The sequence below is a fragment of the Megalobrama amblycephala genome, linkage group LG6, assembly GCF_018812025.1.
Source record: "Megalobrama amblycephala isolate DHTTF-2021 linkage group LG6, ASM1881202v1, whole genome shotgun sequence".
Taxonomy (NCBI): domain Eukaryota; kingdom Metazoa; phylum Chordata; class Actinopteri; order Cypriniformes; family Xenocyprididae; genus Megalobrama; species Megalobrama amblycephala.
Window position 1 is genome coordinate 890053 of NC_063049.1, and position 17283 is coordinate 907335.

General features: G+C 36.7%; 1 protein-coding gene across 5 annotated transcripts in view; it reads left to right on the top strand.

Annotated features, from left to right (window-relative positions):
- Positions 1-2967: 2967 nt before the first annotated feature.
- Positions 2968-17283, top strand: part of LOC125269575 (E3 SUMO-protein ligase RanBP2-like) — a 73094-nt gene continuing 58778 nt past the window's right edge. For 4 of the 5 annotated variants that reach the window (XM_048192495.1, XM_048192496.1, XM_048192497.1 and 1 more), the window contains exon 1: positions 2978-3156. In XM_048192495.1, coding sequence (XP_048048452.1) covers positions 3085-3156 — 72 coding nt within the window. In that variant the 5' untranslated portion in view covers positions 2978-3084. Of the gene's footprint in view, positions 3157-17283 lie in introns of all 5 variants that reach the window. The other variant, XM_048192499.1, reaches the window with a different exon arrangement.

A 17283-nucleotide genomic window follows, 5' to 3' on the forward strand; every position in this document is an offset into this window, starting at 1 on the left:
TATATGAATTTGTGGACTAAAGGTGTACAGAGCGCCCTCCGGCTGCAAGTATGAATTGAAAACACAGTATCCAGCACTCATAGTGATGACAATAATATTGAATAAATATTACTCCTCAGTATAGAAAATTGACATAAATATATAAGAATCCATCAATATTTCTCCAAATGTGCATGCTTTTAAGCTAAAAGCCTATATGAAATGCCATAGAGGTAACATAATTGTTCAGACACTTTGCATCACAGAAATACATTATATTTTAAAGAATATAATAGAATACCATTATTTTAAATTGTAATAATATTTCACAGTATTGCTGTTTATAATGAGCTGAGACATTATTACAGAGGGTTTTTTTCACAGCCTACCTGACTGAAAGGCCTCATTAATATGCAAGTCATTTCAGGTCATTATTATGTGATTCTTTTGTCTTCTCAGGTGTAAATGGCCCATTATTCATGATGATTCACACCTCCATGCATACTGTGTTTCTTGACAAAAAGTGTCTTACAAAAACTAAATCAATATATTGTTTTATATGAAGGAGTAGGCAGCATAATTTTTACATAATTCTGAAGCAAAAACTCTAGTCTACAACCCTCCAATACCCAGAAGTCTTGTGAACACAGATTTAATATACTTTTTTTGGCCTTATTTCAGTGACTTAAGTTTTTTGTTTTTTCAATAACCACGCATAAACATTATTCCTTCAAAAATACAAACATGTACATACATGTTCCTCACATATTATGGTAGCCTAGTTTGTGCTGAATACAGTGTAATGACACTTTTGTCATTTATATGTTTATGAACAACTGAAAAAAACACAAATGTCAGGGCATGTCAAAACTTCTCCAAGCCCCAAATCAGCCTCAGACTCCAGAGGGTTAACACTGAAGACAGTGTTTCTTTTAACTCTTTCATCTCTCAAGAGAATTGGAGATATTCAAGCCCTGTCTGTCTCTCCTTCATGCCTGGAATTTGCGCCTGGAAATGTTAAGGCATTTTTACATCCCAGGTTAGGGTATATCCCTAAGGTCGTCACTAATCCTGTGAGACCTATTGTGCTGCAAGCTCTATGTCCGCCTCCTTTTCAGTCACCGGACCAGGAAAAATTAAATCTGCTGTACCCAGTGAGGGCACTAGATGCTTATGTCCACAGAGCTGCCCTGTGGAGGAAATCTGATCAACTTTTTGTGTGTTTCGGAGCACCGAGAAAAGAGCTCCCGGCATCTAAGCAGAGAATGAGCAAGTGGGTGGTCGAGGCTCTCTTACTTGCTTATGAGTCGGTTGGACAGCCTTCACCATTGGCTGTAAGGGCTCACTCAACGAGGAGTATGGCTGCCTCTAAGGCATTTATTTCTGGGGTTTCCCTATCTGACATCTGTGATGCAGCAGGCTGGTCATCGCCACAGACGTTCATGAGGTTCTATGAACTAGACCTCGGCTCCACTCCAGGGGCGCAGGTGCTTCTGTAATGTGTGCGCCTCGGCTACACACGTACGGTCACTTGCTCATATGGGGAAGTTGGTATTCTCGTTCCCATAGTGGCAACACAGCGCAAGTTCCCTTGAAAGGGAACGTCTCGGTTATGTATATAACCTTAGTCCCCTGAATAGGGAACGAGACACTGCGTTGACTAGCCCTACTCCCTGCATGCCCGTAAGCGACTTGCTTCAGACCTTTTCAGAAGCTGAATGTGAGTGCGTTTGGGCGGCTTTATGGTTCCTGGTTGGTGACGTCACCCGCCTATGACGTACCGTCTCCTGATTGGACAGATTGCATATGTGCTTCACGACGACATCACACAGAGGCGTTCCCATAGCGGCAACGCAGCGTCTCGTTCCCTATTCAGGGAACTAAGGTTATATACATAACCGAGATGTTTTAAATCTTCATAAGGTGAGGTAACAGAAGAACATAGCAATACATCATTCAAATTTCAGCTTGCCTGCATATATTTTATTTATATATTTTCCCATTTATTTGTTATATGAAATCAGTATAATCAACTAATTCAGGTGTTCTGGGATGCTTTGTTTTATTGTGCAATTGAAAAATTAAACCTTGTGGTGTCAGTGTATCTTACACGGAAACCACGAAAAGACAATATAGTTTCAGCAATATTTTCAGAAATTGTCACCAATCAGAAAACCAGAGAATGTTAGTCTGAACAGGTAATCTAACACGTATCATCACACCAGTAGTCTGTAGGTTACAGCAGTATTATGTCCACACAGACACATGTATACAGCCCTATCAGCTGTTACATCGCAGGGTACAAAGGAAGAGCACAACGAGCTGAACTCATAGTAGAAGATAGCTGAAGGTTGCTCTGCTGTTACATGAAGTGTCTGTCATTCAGTTTCAGACGACTGCACAAATCGTGCATTCTAATAAAAACATTATAACTGTTACCTAGAAGTAAACAACTGTAGTTAAGACATAAATCAGCCGCGACGCTGAGAATAAAGTTACCTTTATGGAATAATCCACGAATGTCTTAAGATACAATGTTAAGTAAAATTCTCAGTTGCACGTGCAATCGCGCATGTCTGCGAAACTCATTAATATTCATGTAAGCTCCGCCTTCTGAAACCGAAAATATCAGAAACCGAAAATCTCGTAACACCGGCATGCACTGCTTCAAGTCAGCCGCCGATCTGGACATTTAAAATGTTTGATTTTAAAACTCTGATATCATGTTTTTATGTGTATAAATTGAGTGTGAATGTTCCCAAACTCTGACAGTGCGTTATGAGTGACAGTGAGTTATTTGTCATATTTATGAGCCTATATAGAAATATCTGTAGCCTAATTAAAGCAAAAAATATTGAATAACCACGTCTTTCGAATGGAAATAAATAACAAGTACTTTGGGTGTTTTGCTCATTATATTTATTTTCATATAAAAGCAATTTAAATGACATCCAGTGTATCAGCAACACAGCGCACGAATCCCGCGATATCCACCTTTGATCCACTACGAGAAGAGAGAACTACACTCCTCCTCTCACAGTTCAGGCAAGGCGAATCTCAAACGATAAACATTTAAACAGCGACGGTGAGTTTGTGACAGCAGTCATGAGGAGGAGTAAAGCAGAAGTGGATCGATATGTGTCTTCAGTTCAGAGCGCCTCTCCCTCTCAGAAACAGGTAAAGAGAGAGTGAAAGCGGGCCTGGTGTGTGTGAGAGGAGCTGACTCAAACCGAAACCGAAGTTTCTTCATTGTTTGTTATATCGTAGGCTATAATCTTTTCTTAAGTAGTTCCTTGTTTCAAAGTCATTCATGCCCTCTTTTCCAAGTCGCTTTCAAAGAGCTGTTGTCTTTCACTATGGAGCTAGAAATATGACTTGAATTTGAGCCATAGACAAGTGTCATTTTACAGAATTGAGTTCAGTGATTTTTTTCACGCGAAGTCACACACACAGGCCACTTTACAAGATAATTATTTGCAAAGATTTAAACCTATTTGATCCGATACCAAAAATTCTGAGGATCGACCAATCCTGATCCGATCAGCAAATTTTTTATTTATTTATTTATTTATTTTTTAAATCAATGTAGAATTTCTTTATCTGTTTGTGTGGAACTGATAACTCTTTTATGTCTTATTCTACAAAATACAGACTACTTCATTTTAAATAAAAACACCAAATGAAAAAATATAGGCTATATTCATAATCTAAATTAGGTAAGTGTATGATTCAGCAGTTGTTCTAGAAAAATCATGAGTGCACAATAACTTTATCAAATCTGCATTTAGCAAATAAAACACATTTAGTGGAGAACAAATAAAAGGTCAAATGTTCCACATTGCTCTTCGTATTATGAAATACATTGATGAAAAATAATTTCTTTTAAATGTATAGTGCAGCTTTTTAATGAGGCAGCAACATATGATCGATAGGACAGATCAAGATAGGCTGTTAATAACATTTAATTGTGCAAAAGTATTATAATATGAAAGGCTCCAATATAGAGTGGTACAAAAGGCTTATGTGCATCCCGTGAAGCAACATGGAGTCACAGCTTTGAAAAGTTCAAAGTACAAAGGGAAGAGATATTGATGTGTAATGTATTATATGTAACATTTTAATGAGCCTTTTCTTTTAACAGTTTTAAATTTCAGTTACTGTGTACTTGAAGAACAACTCATAGTGCTCTCTACTCCAGTGTTGTGATCTAACAGACATTAGAACAGTCACCAGATCTAGTTGAGCCAGTCCATGACATCCTATAACTCAGATTAATCACTAGTAGATAAACAATATTGAGGTCAGGAGAGATGGGGAAAATACATAAAGTAAAAAAATATAATGGTAATCAATAAATGAAATAGATACAAATAAGAATTACAAATCAGTTGTAATAATATGAAAAATAATTAAAAATGAAGTAAATTAACTAAAGCAAAAATTCACAGTTGCACCTGAAAAATGCCATATGTATATATAGCTTTAATTTTTCATACCATTGAAATTTTATACTTCTTCCCAGCGAACACAATAACGTTGTAAAAACATTTTTTTCACGTTGTGAAAAGGTCGTGATAACGTTTTAATCAGACGTATTTAATACGACAGATGTCTGGGTTTTTTTACGTTATAAATACGTTTTTTCACAACGTTGCAGAAACGTCTTTATAACGTTTTTATCACGTCTGAATGTCTCCTTGCAACGTTTTAAAAACGTACTTACCACGTCCAAACTGGTACTTCACATGCTGCCATTAAAATGTTTTCTTTACAGTGTTATCTTTCCAAATAAAATGACTAAAACCATATAAAACAAATATATAAAACAACATAACTGTATAGTAAGATAAATACATTAAGTTGGGTATTTTATATTTCTTTATAATTCATCATAAGCTATTATGCCAGTTTACAACATTTCTGTAAATCTGAAAATTCAGCAGCACTTTTTTACATTTCACCACCTTACCTGTAGTTACCTGTAGTCACCACTTACCTCTGGTTGTTGTCCATTGTATAAGCCTACATTAACATATATGTAACCCTAATAATTTATACTACACACAAATTTTGTCACTCATATTTATTATAACATGATATGAAAAAAATGTGAATATGTAAATAAATAAAACACATGAAAATTATGCAATGACTGGCGAATTTAAATATGCGATCATTAACAAATTCCAAGAAATTTCAGAGGACAGATGTTTTAACAGAAGAAAAAAAAACAACATTTCATTTGTAAATTGTAAAGTATTTCATTTTAAATAGATACAAATTATTTTATTGCGATTATTATAATAATTATATTTTAATCTTATTACTTGTTTGCACTAAAACTAAATATATATATATATATATATATATATATATATATATATAAAATAAGAAGTTTATTGTTCAATAAATACCTGATTTTGAGAAACTGTATGTTAGCGATTTCTCGCTCGATTTTTCAGCGCTTTCATTGCAGGTTACATTGTTATGCCAGTAGGTGGCAGCTAGGAGCTGTCTTAATGAGATGGTAAACCCAAAAATGAAAATTATGTCATTATTATTACTCACCCTCATGCCATTCTGCAATATTAAGACCCAATACTAATATTAGTAGACCCGCTGTACTGTTTTAAACATGTTTTAGTACCTCTCTGGGCACTGAAAGTGTAAATTAAAGGATTAGTTCACTTTCTGAATGACAATGTCCTGATAATTTACTCTCCTCCATGTCACCCAAGATGTTCATGTCTTTCTTTCTTCTGTCGAAAAGAAATGAAGGTTTTTGATGAAAACATTCCAGGATTTTTCTCCATATAGTGGACTTCACTGGAGCCCAAACAGTTGAAGGTCAAAATTACAGTTTCAGTGCAACTTTAAAGAGCTTTAAACGACACCAGACGAGGAATAAGAGTCTTATCTAGAGAAACCATCGCTCATTATCGAAAAAAATATAACTGTATATGCTTTATAAACACAAATGATCACCTTGCGAGTGCTTCTATGTTCCGTATGCTTCAAAAAGCTTATGCTGTATGTCCTACGCCTTCCCTATTCAACTTACGGAACGAACGCGGCGCCAGTTCAGTTTTTTCCCATAAGTAGAATAGGGAAGGCGTAGGATATACAGCATTTGAAGAATAAGGAACACGAAAGCACTCACAAGGCGATCATTTGTGTTTATAAAGTATATACGGTTGTATTTTAAAAAAAATGGCCGATCGTTTTTCTAGATGAGACTCTTATTCCTCGTCTGGGATCATGTAGAGCTCTTTGAAGCTGCACTGAAACTGACATTTTGACCTTCAACTGTTTGAACCCCAGTGAAATCCATTATAAGGAGAAAAATCCTGGAATGTTTTCCTCAAAAACCTTCATTTCTTTTCCACTGAAGAAAGAAAGACATGAACATCTTGGATGACATGGAGGTGAGTAAATGATCAGGACATTGTCATTCAAAAAGTGAACTAATCCTTTAACTTGCTGGCAATGGAGGCCTCACTGAGCCATCAGATTTCAGCAAAAATATCTTAATTTGTGTTCCGAAGATCAATGAAGGTCTTACGGGTGTAGACTGACACAAGGGTGAGTAATTAATGATATTATTTTAATTTTTGATTGAACTAACCCTTTAATTGCTGATCCAAACAGTTATAATGCCGAATTCTGTAACCCACTAAATTATGTGACTCGCCATGGAAACGGGAATGTTAAACGCGCACGCCGATTAAACATGTCAAAAGTTAGGCAGCTAGTGTTTACATTACATACATTACAGCGTTAAAACCTTACATACTGATGGAGTCAATTACCAGAAAAAGGTCCTGAAACTTGATAGCATATTGTAGGCCTATAGTAGGCTAGACCTAGGCTGGACTATCAAACTGTGGAATGAGAATATGAAAGCTGTATCGAGATTGTAAAACAATGTTTGAAGTCAGTTTATATCAGGCTATAGTAATATAATATAGGCTAATATAATATAATATAATATAATATAGCTTTAGGATACTTACGTTTTCTTTTTCTTTTTTTTGACTAAAGAAAACAAATGTTTTATATACCAGAAATGATAAACGTGTTGTAGAAATAAAAGTAGGCTATAGGCTATTGCACAACACATTAAAAAATAAAAAAATAATAAAACAGAATGTACCGTTACGCGTTTTGGCCCTAGCACAGTCTTTGTTTTGACATGGTTGTTATTTTGGTACTGTCATGACGTTTTTTAAACGTCGTATTCCAATGTGCAGATTACGTTATTTTAACGCCTGAATAAAACGTCTCCCAAAAGTTGGAATTTTTGGTATAGTTTCGTTTTCGTAGTAGACAAACGTGATAGTAACGTTTTTTTTGACTACTTAAAGAAAACATACCAGCTTGGTATTTTCACAACGTTTTTAAAACATTTTATTTTGGTTACATTATTTTTTTTTATTTTAAAAAACGTTTTTAAAACGTTGTACTACAACATTACCTAATTGCAACCAAAATACAACGTTGTGAAAAGTTGTAAAAACGTTTTGTGTTTGCTGGGTTATCACCAATTTCAATAGCCTATATTTAAAAAAATTAGTACTAGCCTAAAAAACTCTCAAGCTTACTGAAGACAAATAACCTGTGACAAAGAGAGAGCAAAGAAAACAAACTACAACAGAACAAAGACAGACAAAATAGACCTACATGAAAACTTCAAGCACTAGAAATACTACATAAAATGTATAAAGTAATCAAAGGTATAAAAAACAATGCATAGTCTCTACTGTGTAAATTAAATATACATTTATTCTTATTAAAGTTACAAAAGCAAGCAGTAAGAGTTTTTTTTTTCTTTCGTGTTGTTTGATTAGCATTAATAATGACAGCAGGTAAATTTGGATGCTGTCCGTTTAAGACTGACTGCACTGATCCATTAATTTGAGCCTTGTCTTTCTCAACTGTACCTTCACTTAAGACATAAATGGTTCTGTTTACTTGCAAATACGTGGTCACTTTGGCACAGAGGTATGTGTATTTAACCGTTCAAGCCCAATTAGTCGTCAAAGAGCACTCCGTTCAGTCCTCACGTACTCTATGAGCAGCGGCTTCATGTCGCGCGAGAAATAGTCTCTCCGAGAGCGTGTGCATATGCTGAAATGAGTTGTCTTTCACTGCTAATTGCCCTTAAACTGTTAAAACCACCTGTTTTTAAACCACAGTGCTTAAAAACTCACACAAATGATATGTTTTCGCGACCGTGCAGCATAGTAACCTCACGTGAGTGTAACTGCGACAGAGACGATAGTCCAAAATCTCTAACTGTTGACAAATTTCTACCGGCTAATCGTACTTACTGTGCTTAATAACACTTTAACATCGAGCAGGTCTCTAATTCACGATCTGAGCGAGGCAGGTTTCATGTGCGCACTTTGGCAGTGTGCCAATCAGCACGAGCGCTGCACCGAGTTCCTTTCCAGCTCATAACTCTTTTAACATAAAGCAAGTCCCGTTCTTTATATTCTCATTCATTTCATAACTCTGAAGTGTCAATAGTGAAATATATTTACATAGGCCTACTGAGTGCGATATATACGATATAGCAAAGTGTCTAACGATAGACATCTTATTTCGTGGTAACATTATATATCGTCATATCGCCCAGCCCTAATTCAGGATTTACTTAGGGCTCTCAATGTCCTGCGAAACAACAAGTACTTCACCATCAATATACGCCTTTGGACCAATTAAGTATGCACGGCATCCTTGTTACCGAGCCTTCTTGACAAGTGGCCAAAGTTTGTTACACTGCTCTCGGTCTTCTGGGGACAAATCTTCCATGAAACATAAGTGATGTTTTACAAGATAAGGAGAGTTCTTTGAAGCTTTCCAGAGCGTGTCGTGAAAATGACACATTGTGAACTGCAGGATAATTCCATATATGTTTTTTTCCGGGTTGATGACATAGGGCGGCGTTGATCAGTTTTCCTATGAATAGAGCGTGCTGTCCGTGGCCCTGACCACATTAGAGGATAATGAGGTGATTTGCGGATGACTGACATCTCTCTCTCTTTTCAAACAAATTACACAAACAAAGGCTATTTGTTTTCGATTTGACTTGAAACATGATTTAAAACCTGACATTGTGCATTTCCTGACCCTGAATGTTAAATCTGATTGGTTTTCATTGGTGACGTCACATGTAAATGATATGCAGCCCGTGAGACTTGTACTTGGACCATAGTGTGGCCCACTGGGTAAAAAGGTTGAGATCCACTGCCCTATATAGTGCACCATGTGCCATTCACCATGTAGAAAATAGTAAACTGAATCTGTTTCACTGCTATACTGGGTTGCGAGCTGTTGAATTATAGGATTATTAGTGGTATCTTTGCTCTTTTAAAGGATCTGACTCCTTTGATGCTTTACCCATGCTGGAATCCAGTGATGGACAGTAACAAAGTATTTTTACTTCGTTACTGTACTTGAGTAAGTTTTTCAAGTATCTGTACTTTACTGGAGTATTTTTATTTTGAGCAACTTTTACTTTACTACATTCGAAAGCATAAGATTGTTCTTTTTACTCCACAACATTTCATAAAACATATTGTTACTCATTTTAAAATGAAGAAATAGTCACATGCTCAGAGATGCAAAAGTGATGTCCAATTTGTGCACGAACTGATTCTTTTCAATCATTCTGTTAAATCGGCTCACAAATCACATCAACAATTCATTCGCAAATTGGACTGATCGTATTGCAGCTGTTCTCGAGTCAACAACTCACTGATTCAATGATCCGTTCAGAGCGACTCTCCAGTGAATGAATTTACAAGTCTGACTGAAAATTAGCCAAGAACTCGAGTGCCGCACGACTGATGGCGAAAAGTAAGTTAGCCTACTAATGTTGAATTTTAGGATGAATTACTGTAACTGAAAATCATATTTAGGTCAGTTGTTTTTGAACTAAATCTGCTGTAAAGGGCGATCTGTTTAAGCCCACTGAAATGCTTTGATGCGGACACGTTCACATCATAGACTGTAAAAAAATACGGATGCCGCTTCCTTCCATTGTAATGAACTGAACATAAAACATTTGCCGATGGGCGTTGACATGTTATGCAAAAACATCAGTTTGGAGCCTGGGCATGTGCAGAAGGAATCGTCAGTGGAGCCCGGAGGCGGAGTCGTGGTATCAAACTTCCGCCCAGACGACTGCGTCATCATTGATGTATTTTAAATAGACTAACGTTATAAATTATACACAATTTAAAATGCTACCTATAAAATAATAGGCTATTCTGTTTCTAGAGCAATAATACTTTTGAAACAGCAAATTCAGTAGATAAACTCATTAATATGCCACTAGAAACAACTCTAAAAACGTTCATAAACGGTCCTGCCATTTTAAATAAAGGGTTAAATAACGTTACAGGAGATCGATTGCTGTAGACAGTGCTCTATAATTAATTAGAGTAGGCTATCATTAGTTTTGTCCTGCTAATTATTATTTTATACCCATAAAAATAATTAGTGTTATCTTAACTAATAACTAGGGCTGCACGATTAATCGTATTTTAATCGCGATAACGATATCTGCTGCTCTCGATTGATTACAAATAATAATCACGATATTGGCCCGCTCATTATTTATCCTGAAAACGTGTTTTTTCTTTGGGATATGCTTGTGGTTGCCAGATGCAAAAAGCTTAAATCCCCCAAATAGAGTTTTTCCCTTAAAAGGATATACTTTCTTCCCGGTGTTTTACTTAATCTGACAACTCTGTGCATGCATAAATGCGGAAGAAGCGCTGATGATCTGAAAACAAACGTGTGCTGGAGTTTAGCGATCTCCACAGCGACATTCTGCCTCAGTGAAAGTGTCATACAGCCTGTCTTTGTTTCTTCACAAGCTACTTGTACTATTTGTGTGACTAAATCTGCCATGATCAAACCGATGAATTTCAACAAATGCAACACTGATCTCCACCTTACTGTTTACAGAATGCACTTTTGCAACCTATGTGACAATTCAATCGGGAAAATGAACATAATTTGGAATTATTGGAAATAATATTTTTGCTGTTTTGCTGTTTTATCTTTTGAAGTTCCTAAAGGTTACCAGTTTTCATAATGTTGATCAGCTGAAAATGATACATAGCCAGGGATATATTTTTTTTATATCAAAGAGCATTGTTCTTTGCTTTACGAATTTGCAGGGCAATTTGAATCTGTTTTGTCTAATTTGCAGACGAATTGTGTTGCTTTAAAACTCTAATGTAAATACAGATTACAAAGCATTCACCAAAACCATGTGTTTTGTATTGATTTACCATCTAAGGTCGGGTGCTCACTGTGCGATTTATAATAGTCCTTTACGATGGTTGCTTGTCAGACTGTACGAACGTGATCCTCATGTCACACGGTGGGATCTCAGCTGTCATTAATGTCAGACTGTACAACAGTCAAGATGCGTTAAAAACGGACGCGCGCTTGAAAACTTGTCCGGAGTTTTACATCATCAACCCACACACATTCGGTGACAGTGAGCTGCGTTACACACGGGACTGAAATGGTGGCTAACAACGACATCTCTATCGTTAATTTTGATCACGGCTTGTCTTGAAAAAAACGAAGACATTTTGACATTCGTCGTAGGAGAAGTCACAGTGGAGGATTGTGCACCAAATCTTCTGACACTGCCAGAATTTCGTCGGAGGTAAAATTTGATCGCAACGGTCGGTGGATCGCAATGCTGTCGGTGAACATGTCAAACTAGCGATCAAAGACTACGGATTTTAGGCTAGGATTATAGGAATCTTTTAGGATTTGCAAAATTTGTCTCAGACGACCAAATCATGGCCAAAATCGCACAGTGTGAACCAGCCTTAACAAAGTTATCATAGTTGGTTAAATGAAGTCGTTGTGCCACCTACAGGCCTTTTGGGTGAACTGTAGGTTGGTAAAGAACTTGCAACATACTGTAGCCATAACTACATTACACTTTTTGATAGAATAATCATGATTAAAAAATAAGCGTGATTATCAGTTTAACCATTATCGTGCAGCCCTACTAATAACATTTATTAATTAGCTTATAACGTCCACATTTAACGTTACCAAAAAAAGCTCAGTGATCCGTCAGATCCTGTAGGTCAGTTAGTACAGTTTACTGCTGAACAACTCATTTTGTTGGTGTGAAATAACACATAAATCGATTAATTAATTTAACAATTAATTCGTGCAAGTTAAAACACAGAAAAAAATGGTTTGTCGCGGTAATCTTTAATCAAAATCTGAAAAGTTACTTCCGGTCTGGAATGGCGTTCCTTCTCTGATGACGCCAGTTTGACGGCTTGGGTTGAAAATGCGTAAACACTCCTCTGCAACCGTTCATCTGTTATGAGCGAGAGATGGAGAGGAGGAGCGCTAAAATAAACCTCTGCCTTCAATTCAATATTACATTTCACTTGGAAATACATCACAACACTGGAGAAAAGTAATTTGCAACTTCCGGTTCACGCAGACTTTAAAATGTATTTGACATTGAATGATTCATTCAGAAGATTTGTTCAAAAACATTGATTCATCCAGTAATGAAACAAGTGAAGTAGTTATGAGTGAGTCATTAAATCATTCAATCAAACCCATTTTTTTTTAATTAATGAATTAAATATTTTTAAATAGACTGCAGCAATTAATATTTCATCCTCTAGTAAATAATTATATGCAATTTTGTTTAGTTGTCTATTCAGAACCATGGAAGAATCATGATTTCTATTTGAAAGAATCAAATAAAATTTTTTATCCAGAATCGTGCAACTCTAACACAAATGAAAATAACACACGCACGTTCATCTTCCCCGCTGCTGTAACAATGTAAAATGTTATATATTTATCCCTATATGTTTCTTCTCTTTTTATATTGTTTGTCAACACACATTAAATATTATGTATCTGCATCCACTAATCTTCCATCCATATGGACTAGTGCTGGCTATTTGACAATTCATAATCATTCATAATTATTTTGAGCAATAGGATTATGTAAAATATATATATATATATATTATTGCCACCCTTGGTAAATATGATCAAAGATGACTGTAAAAATAAATCTGCATTGTTTATCCTTTTGATCTTTAATTCATAAAATGAGCAAAAATCTAACCTTTCATTGAAGGAAAAGAATTGAAAGTAGGGGGAAACTCACATTATGAAATAAATGTTTTTCTCCCAAACAAGTTGGCCACAATTATTGGCAACCCTAGAAATTCTTATGAGTAAAATATCTCTGAAGTATATTCCCAGTATATTTACATTTTTTAGCACACCAGGGTGACTAGGAGCATGAAATTGTCCAGCCATGACTTCCTGTTCCACAGGAGTATAAACATGAGGAAACACAGAGGCCAAATTCCCTTAATCCTTCATCACAATGAGAAAAACCAAAGAATATAGTTCTGATGTGCAGCAAAAGATTGTTGAGCTTCACAAAATAGAAAGTGTCTGTAAGAAAATAGCTAAAGCATTGAAAATCCCCATTTCCACCATCAGGGCAATAATTATCAGGGGCAGCCATATCACCCTGTAGCCCAAGACTGGTTGCCCACTGAAGCTAAGCAGGGCTGAGCATGGTCAGTACCTGGATGGGAGATCTCCTGGGAAAACTAGGTTGCTGTTGGAAGAGGTGTTAGTGAGGCCAGCAGGGGGTGCTCACCCTGTGGTCTGTGTGGGTCCTAATGCCCCAGTATAGTGACGGGGACACTGTACTGTAACAAGCACCGTCCTTCAGATGAGATGATAAACCGAGGTCCTGACTCTCTGTGGTCATTAAAAAATCCCATGGCACTTCTCGTAAAGAGTAGAGGTATAACCCCGGTGTCCTGGCCAGATTCCCTCCATAGGGATGAATCTCCAGCATATTCAGTTGTCAGACAAGACTGGAACTTCAAAAGGGACCGGCTTTTATGGTCAGATGAAACTAAAAAAGAGCTTTTTGGCAGCAAACCCACCAGATGGGTTTGGTGCACACATGGATAAAAAGTACCCCGTGTCTACGGTTAAATATACTGCTGGATCTTTAATGTTGTGGGCCTGTTTTTCTGCTGGAGGTCCTGGACATCTTGTTCAGATATATCGTATCATGGATTCTAGCAAATACTAACAGATAAAAATCAAAACCTGACCGCTTCTGCTAGAAATCCAATAATGGGCCGTGGTTGGATCTTCCATCAGGACAATGATTCAACACAAAAATGTGTCACTGAGCACAAAATGAAGCTTCTGCCATGGCCATCTCAGTCCCCTGACCTGAATCCTGAAGAAAATGAGTGGAGTGAACTGAAGAGAAGAAGCACCAGCATGGAGCTGGAATCTGAAGGATCTGGAGAGATTCTGTATGGAGGAATGATCTCTGATCTATTGTCAGGTGTTCTCCAAACTCATCAGGCGTTATAGAAGAAGACTCAGAGCTGTTATCTTGGCAAAAGGAGGTTGAAAAAACTATTGAATAAAACGGTGCCAATAATTGTGGCTAACGTGTTTTGAATATAAACATTTATTTCATAATGTTATTTTCCCCCCACTTTCAATTCTTTTCCTTCAATGAAAGGTTAGATTTTTGCTAATTTTATGAAGTAAAGATCAAAAGGATAAACAATGCAGATTTATTTTTACAGTCATCTTTGATCATATTTACCAAGGGTGCCAATAATTCTGACCACAACTGTATATATATAAAGCCTACATGTTTTGTTTCTTGAAAACACAACAGATTTGACAAAAGCTTGAGCTGACAGTAGAGTAGTTTGAGATAGGACACAGATGCAAATTTAATACACAAACAATATCTATAAAACTTAACCTCGTTTTTTTTTTTTAAAGGGTGAAATTTAAATATTATTACTGAGTTAGAACTCTATTCTTATTTAAATTAAAAGTACTCTAATTATATCACCGCAGGTAAAACCACAAATGGCACTTCACTACATGATAAAAAGTAAAAATATTGTTTCTATATCTAGAATGGCTTTAAGGTATTTAGTCTATAAACACATTTAATATAAATACAAATGCACAAAACTGCAAGTTTATGACAAAAATAGTCTGTAATATGGCCTTACTGGCACTTAATACAAGTCTACATTAAAAATGAAATAAAATCAGATATTAACCTACATTTCTTACAATATACCATGGTTACAGTTAGTGTTACCACAGTAAATCCATGATAAATGTTGGTGAATTGTTGGTTGAACAGTATTCTAACTGGATCGGTTTCAATGTTTCTCCTGATTTGCACGTTAGTGTTGTTGATTCAGTCAGCACTGTTTCAACTGGCTTTAAACTGAATTAAATAACAGATTGATTTGCAGCTTGTACCAGAGACCTCTACGCCAAACTTGAACACTTCTCGCTGGCTGTTTAGTGGTCGTGTGATCGAGACACTCGGCAAGTAAACACATTTGTGAGCTTATGAGTCGCGCAGTGCTGTTTCGTTCTGCTTTTGGTGCGTTAATGTTTCCCTTGCCTAAAATCTAGTACTGCCGCCTTGTGTTGACATTGTGAAACTGCACGATTTGTAAATTATGCATGGCAGGCCACACATAATATATTTTAATAGACAAGCTGCGGGCTGCTTAAAATTCATCCCTGGGCCGCAGTTGGCCCGTGGGCCGTAGTTTGGACACCCCTGGTCTACATCCTTAATCGCAGCTGGGTTGGGGCTTATACCCTCACCACTGACCACATGGACCAGAAAAAGGACTTTGTCTTTGAGTAGATGACACTTGGATGACTTTATCTTCAATCCATAACTGTCAAAGGCATTGGAATATGACTGCAAGGCGATCAAGGCTCTTGTCTACTCTTTTATCCAGGATGATGATGTCATCCAAGTAAATCAGAAGGGTTTCCCATTGAAGTCCTCAAAGAACAAGCTTTATTGTCCTTTGAAAAGTTCTTGGTGCATTGCACAGTCCAAAGGAATACGGGTGTACTCATACAGGCCATAGTGAGTGATAAGGCCGTCTTCGCTCTGTTTGATCTACTGCAATTTTCCAGTACCCAGACTGGAGGTCTAGGGTAGAGAAGACACAAGCGCCACCAAGGACATCAAGGCATTCCTCAGTCTTGGGAGAGGATAAGCATCCTTAGCTGTCAGGCTGTTTAGGCCCTGATAGTTGACACACCAGTGGACTCCACCATCCTTTTTACAGACTAACATGACAGGTGATGCCCACTCTGAGGAGGAAGGTGGAACATTACAGTCCTCTTCTTGCTTTGTGTAATATGATGAGCTCTCATCTGGATGGGTTTCAACCAAGAGACCAAGTCAGTAAGGTGGTCTTATTGCTGGAAAGATTTCAGAGTTGATAACCTTTAAGAAAACAGAATAATATACTAAATTACAATAATGTATTTTATGCATTGAAACAAGAACACACAATATGAACACTTTGTAATGTTCGGCCCAATAGGTCAATTTTACACGGATTAAAATGGGGTCAGATTAAACTGTGTGAGATGTTATGAGTGTTTAAAAAGATGAGACAGATAACAGAAATGAATAAATAAGGTGTATTTACAATATTCACAAGGAACTTAAAACAACACAATAAAACTAGAATAACTTAAGCTGTTTAAAAGCGTGGAGTCCATTTGCACCATACCCTAAAACAGTCCTTAAGAGTCCTAGTAGCGTGCCGAAAGCCCCAGTGTGAAACTGGTGTATATATAAAGTCCATGGAAGTGTTAATCCAAGTGAAGATGATGTGGTGTGCTGGAAAGGCAAGTCCATAAAAACAACTCCTCAGTCCAGCTTGTGGTCTTTGATTAATGACCTTGTTTGTTTGCCATGCTGCCTCCTTTATACTAGCTTACTTCCTGATTCCTGTCATGTGATCAGTCACATGACAGGCAGACCCAGACTCATTTACAGACATGCACACATTAAATAGATAAGAGGAATAAAATGGACTAAAACATGTAAACCAATTAAAACTCAAATCATTGTAATAAATAGAGCGGTAAAACATGTCTTTTATGTGACAGTGTCACAACTTAATAGTACACATTTTAACTGTATGCATGCCAATTCAACATTATTATACACAATATGAATCAGCAAACTTCTGTTATAACACACATTGTCTCTTCAAAACACAAGACGACATTTATCTAAATATAAATAAACATGTATAAGCCAACATTTAGCTCACTGAAACACTTTTCATCCTACCATCAGCGTCTCAGGTCGACTCATCACTGACGTATTTTCCGATCTTTTCGTCTTCTTTCGCTCATAACTCTCTTTAGATGCGGCAGTCT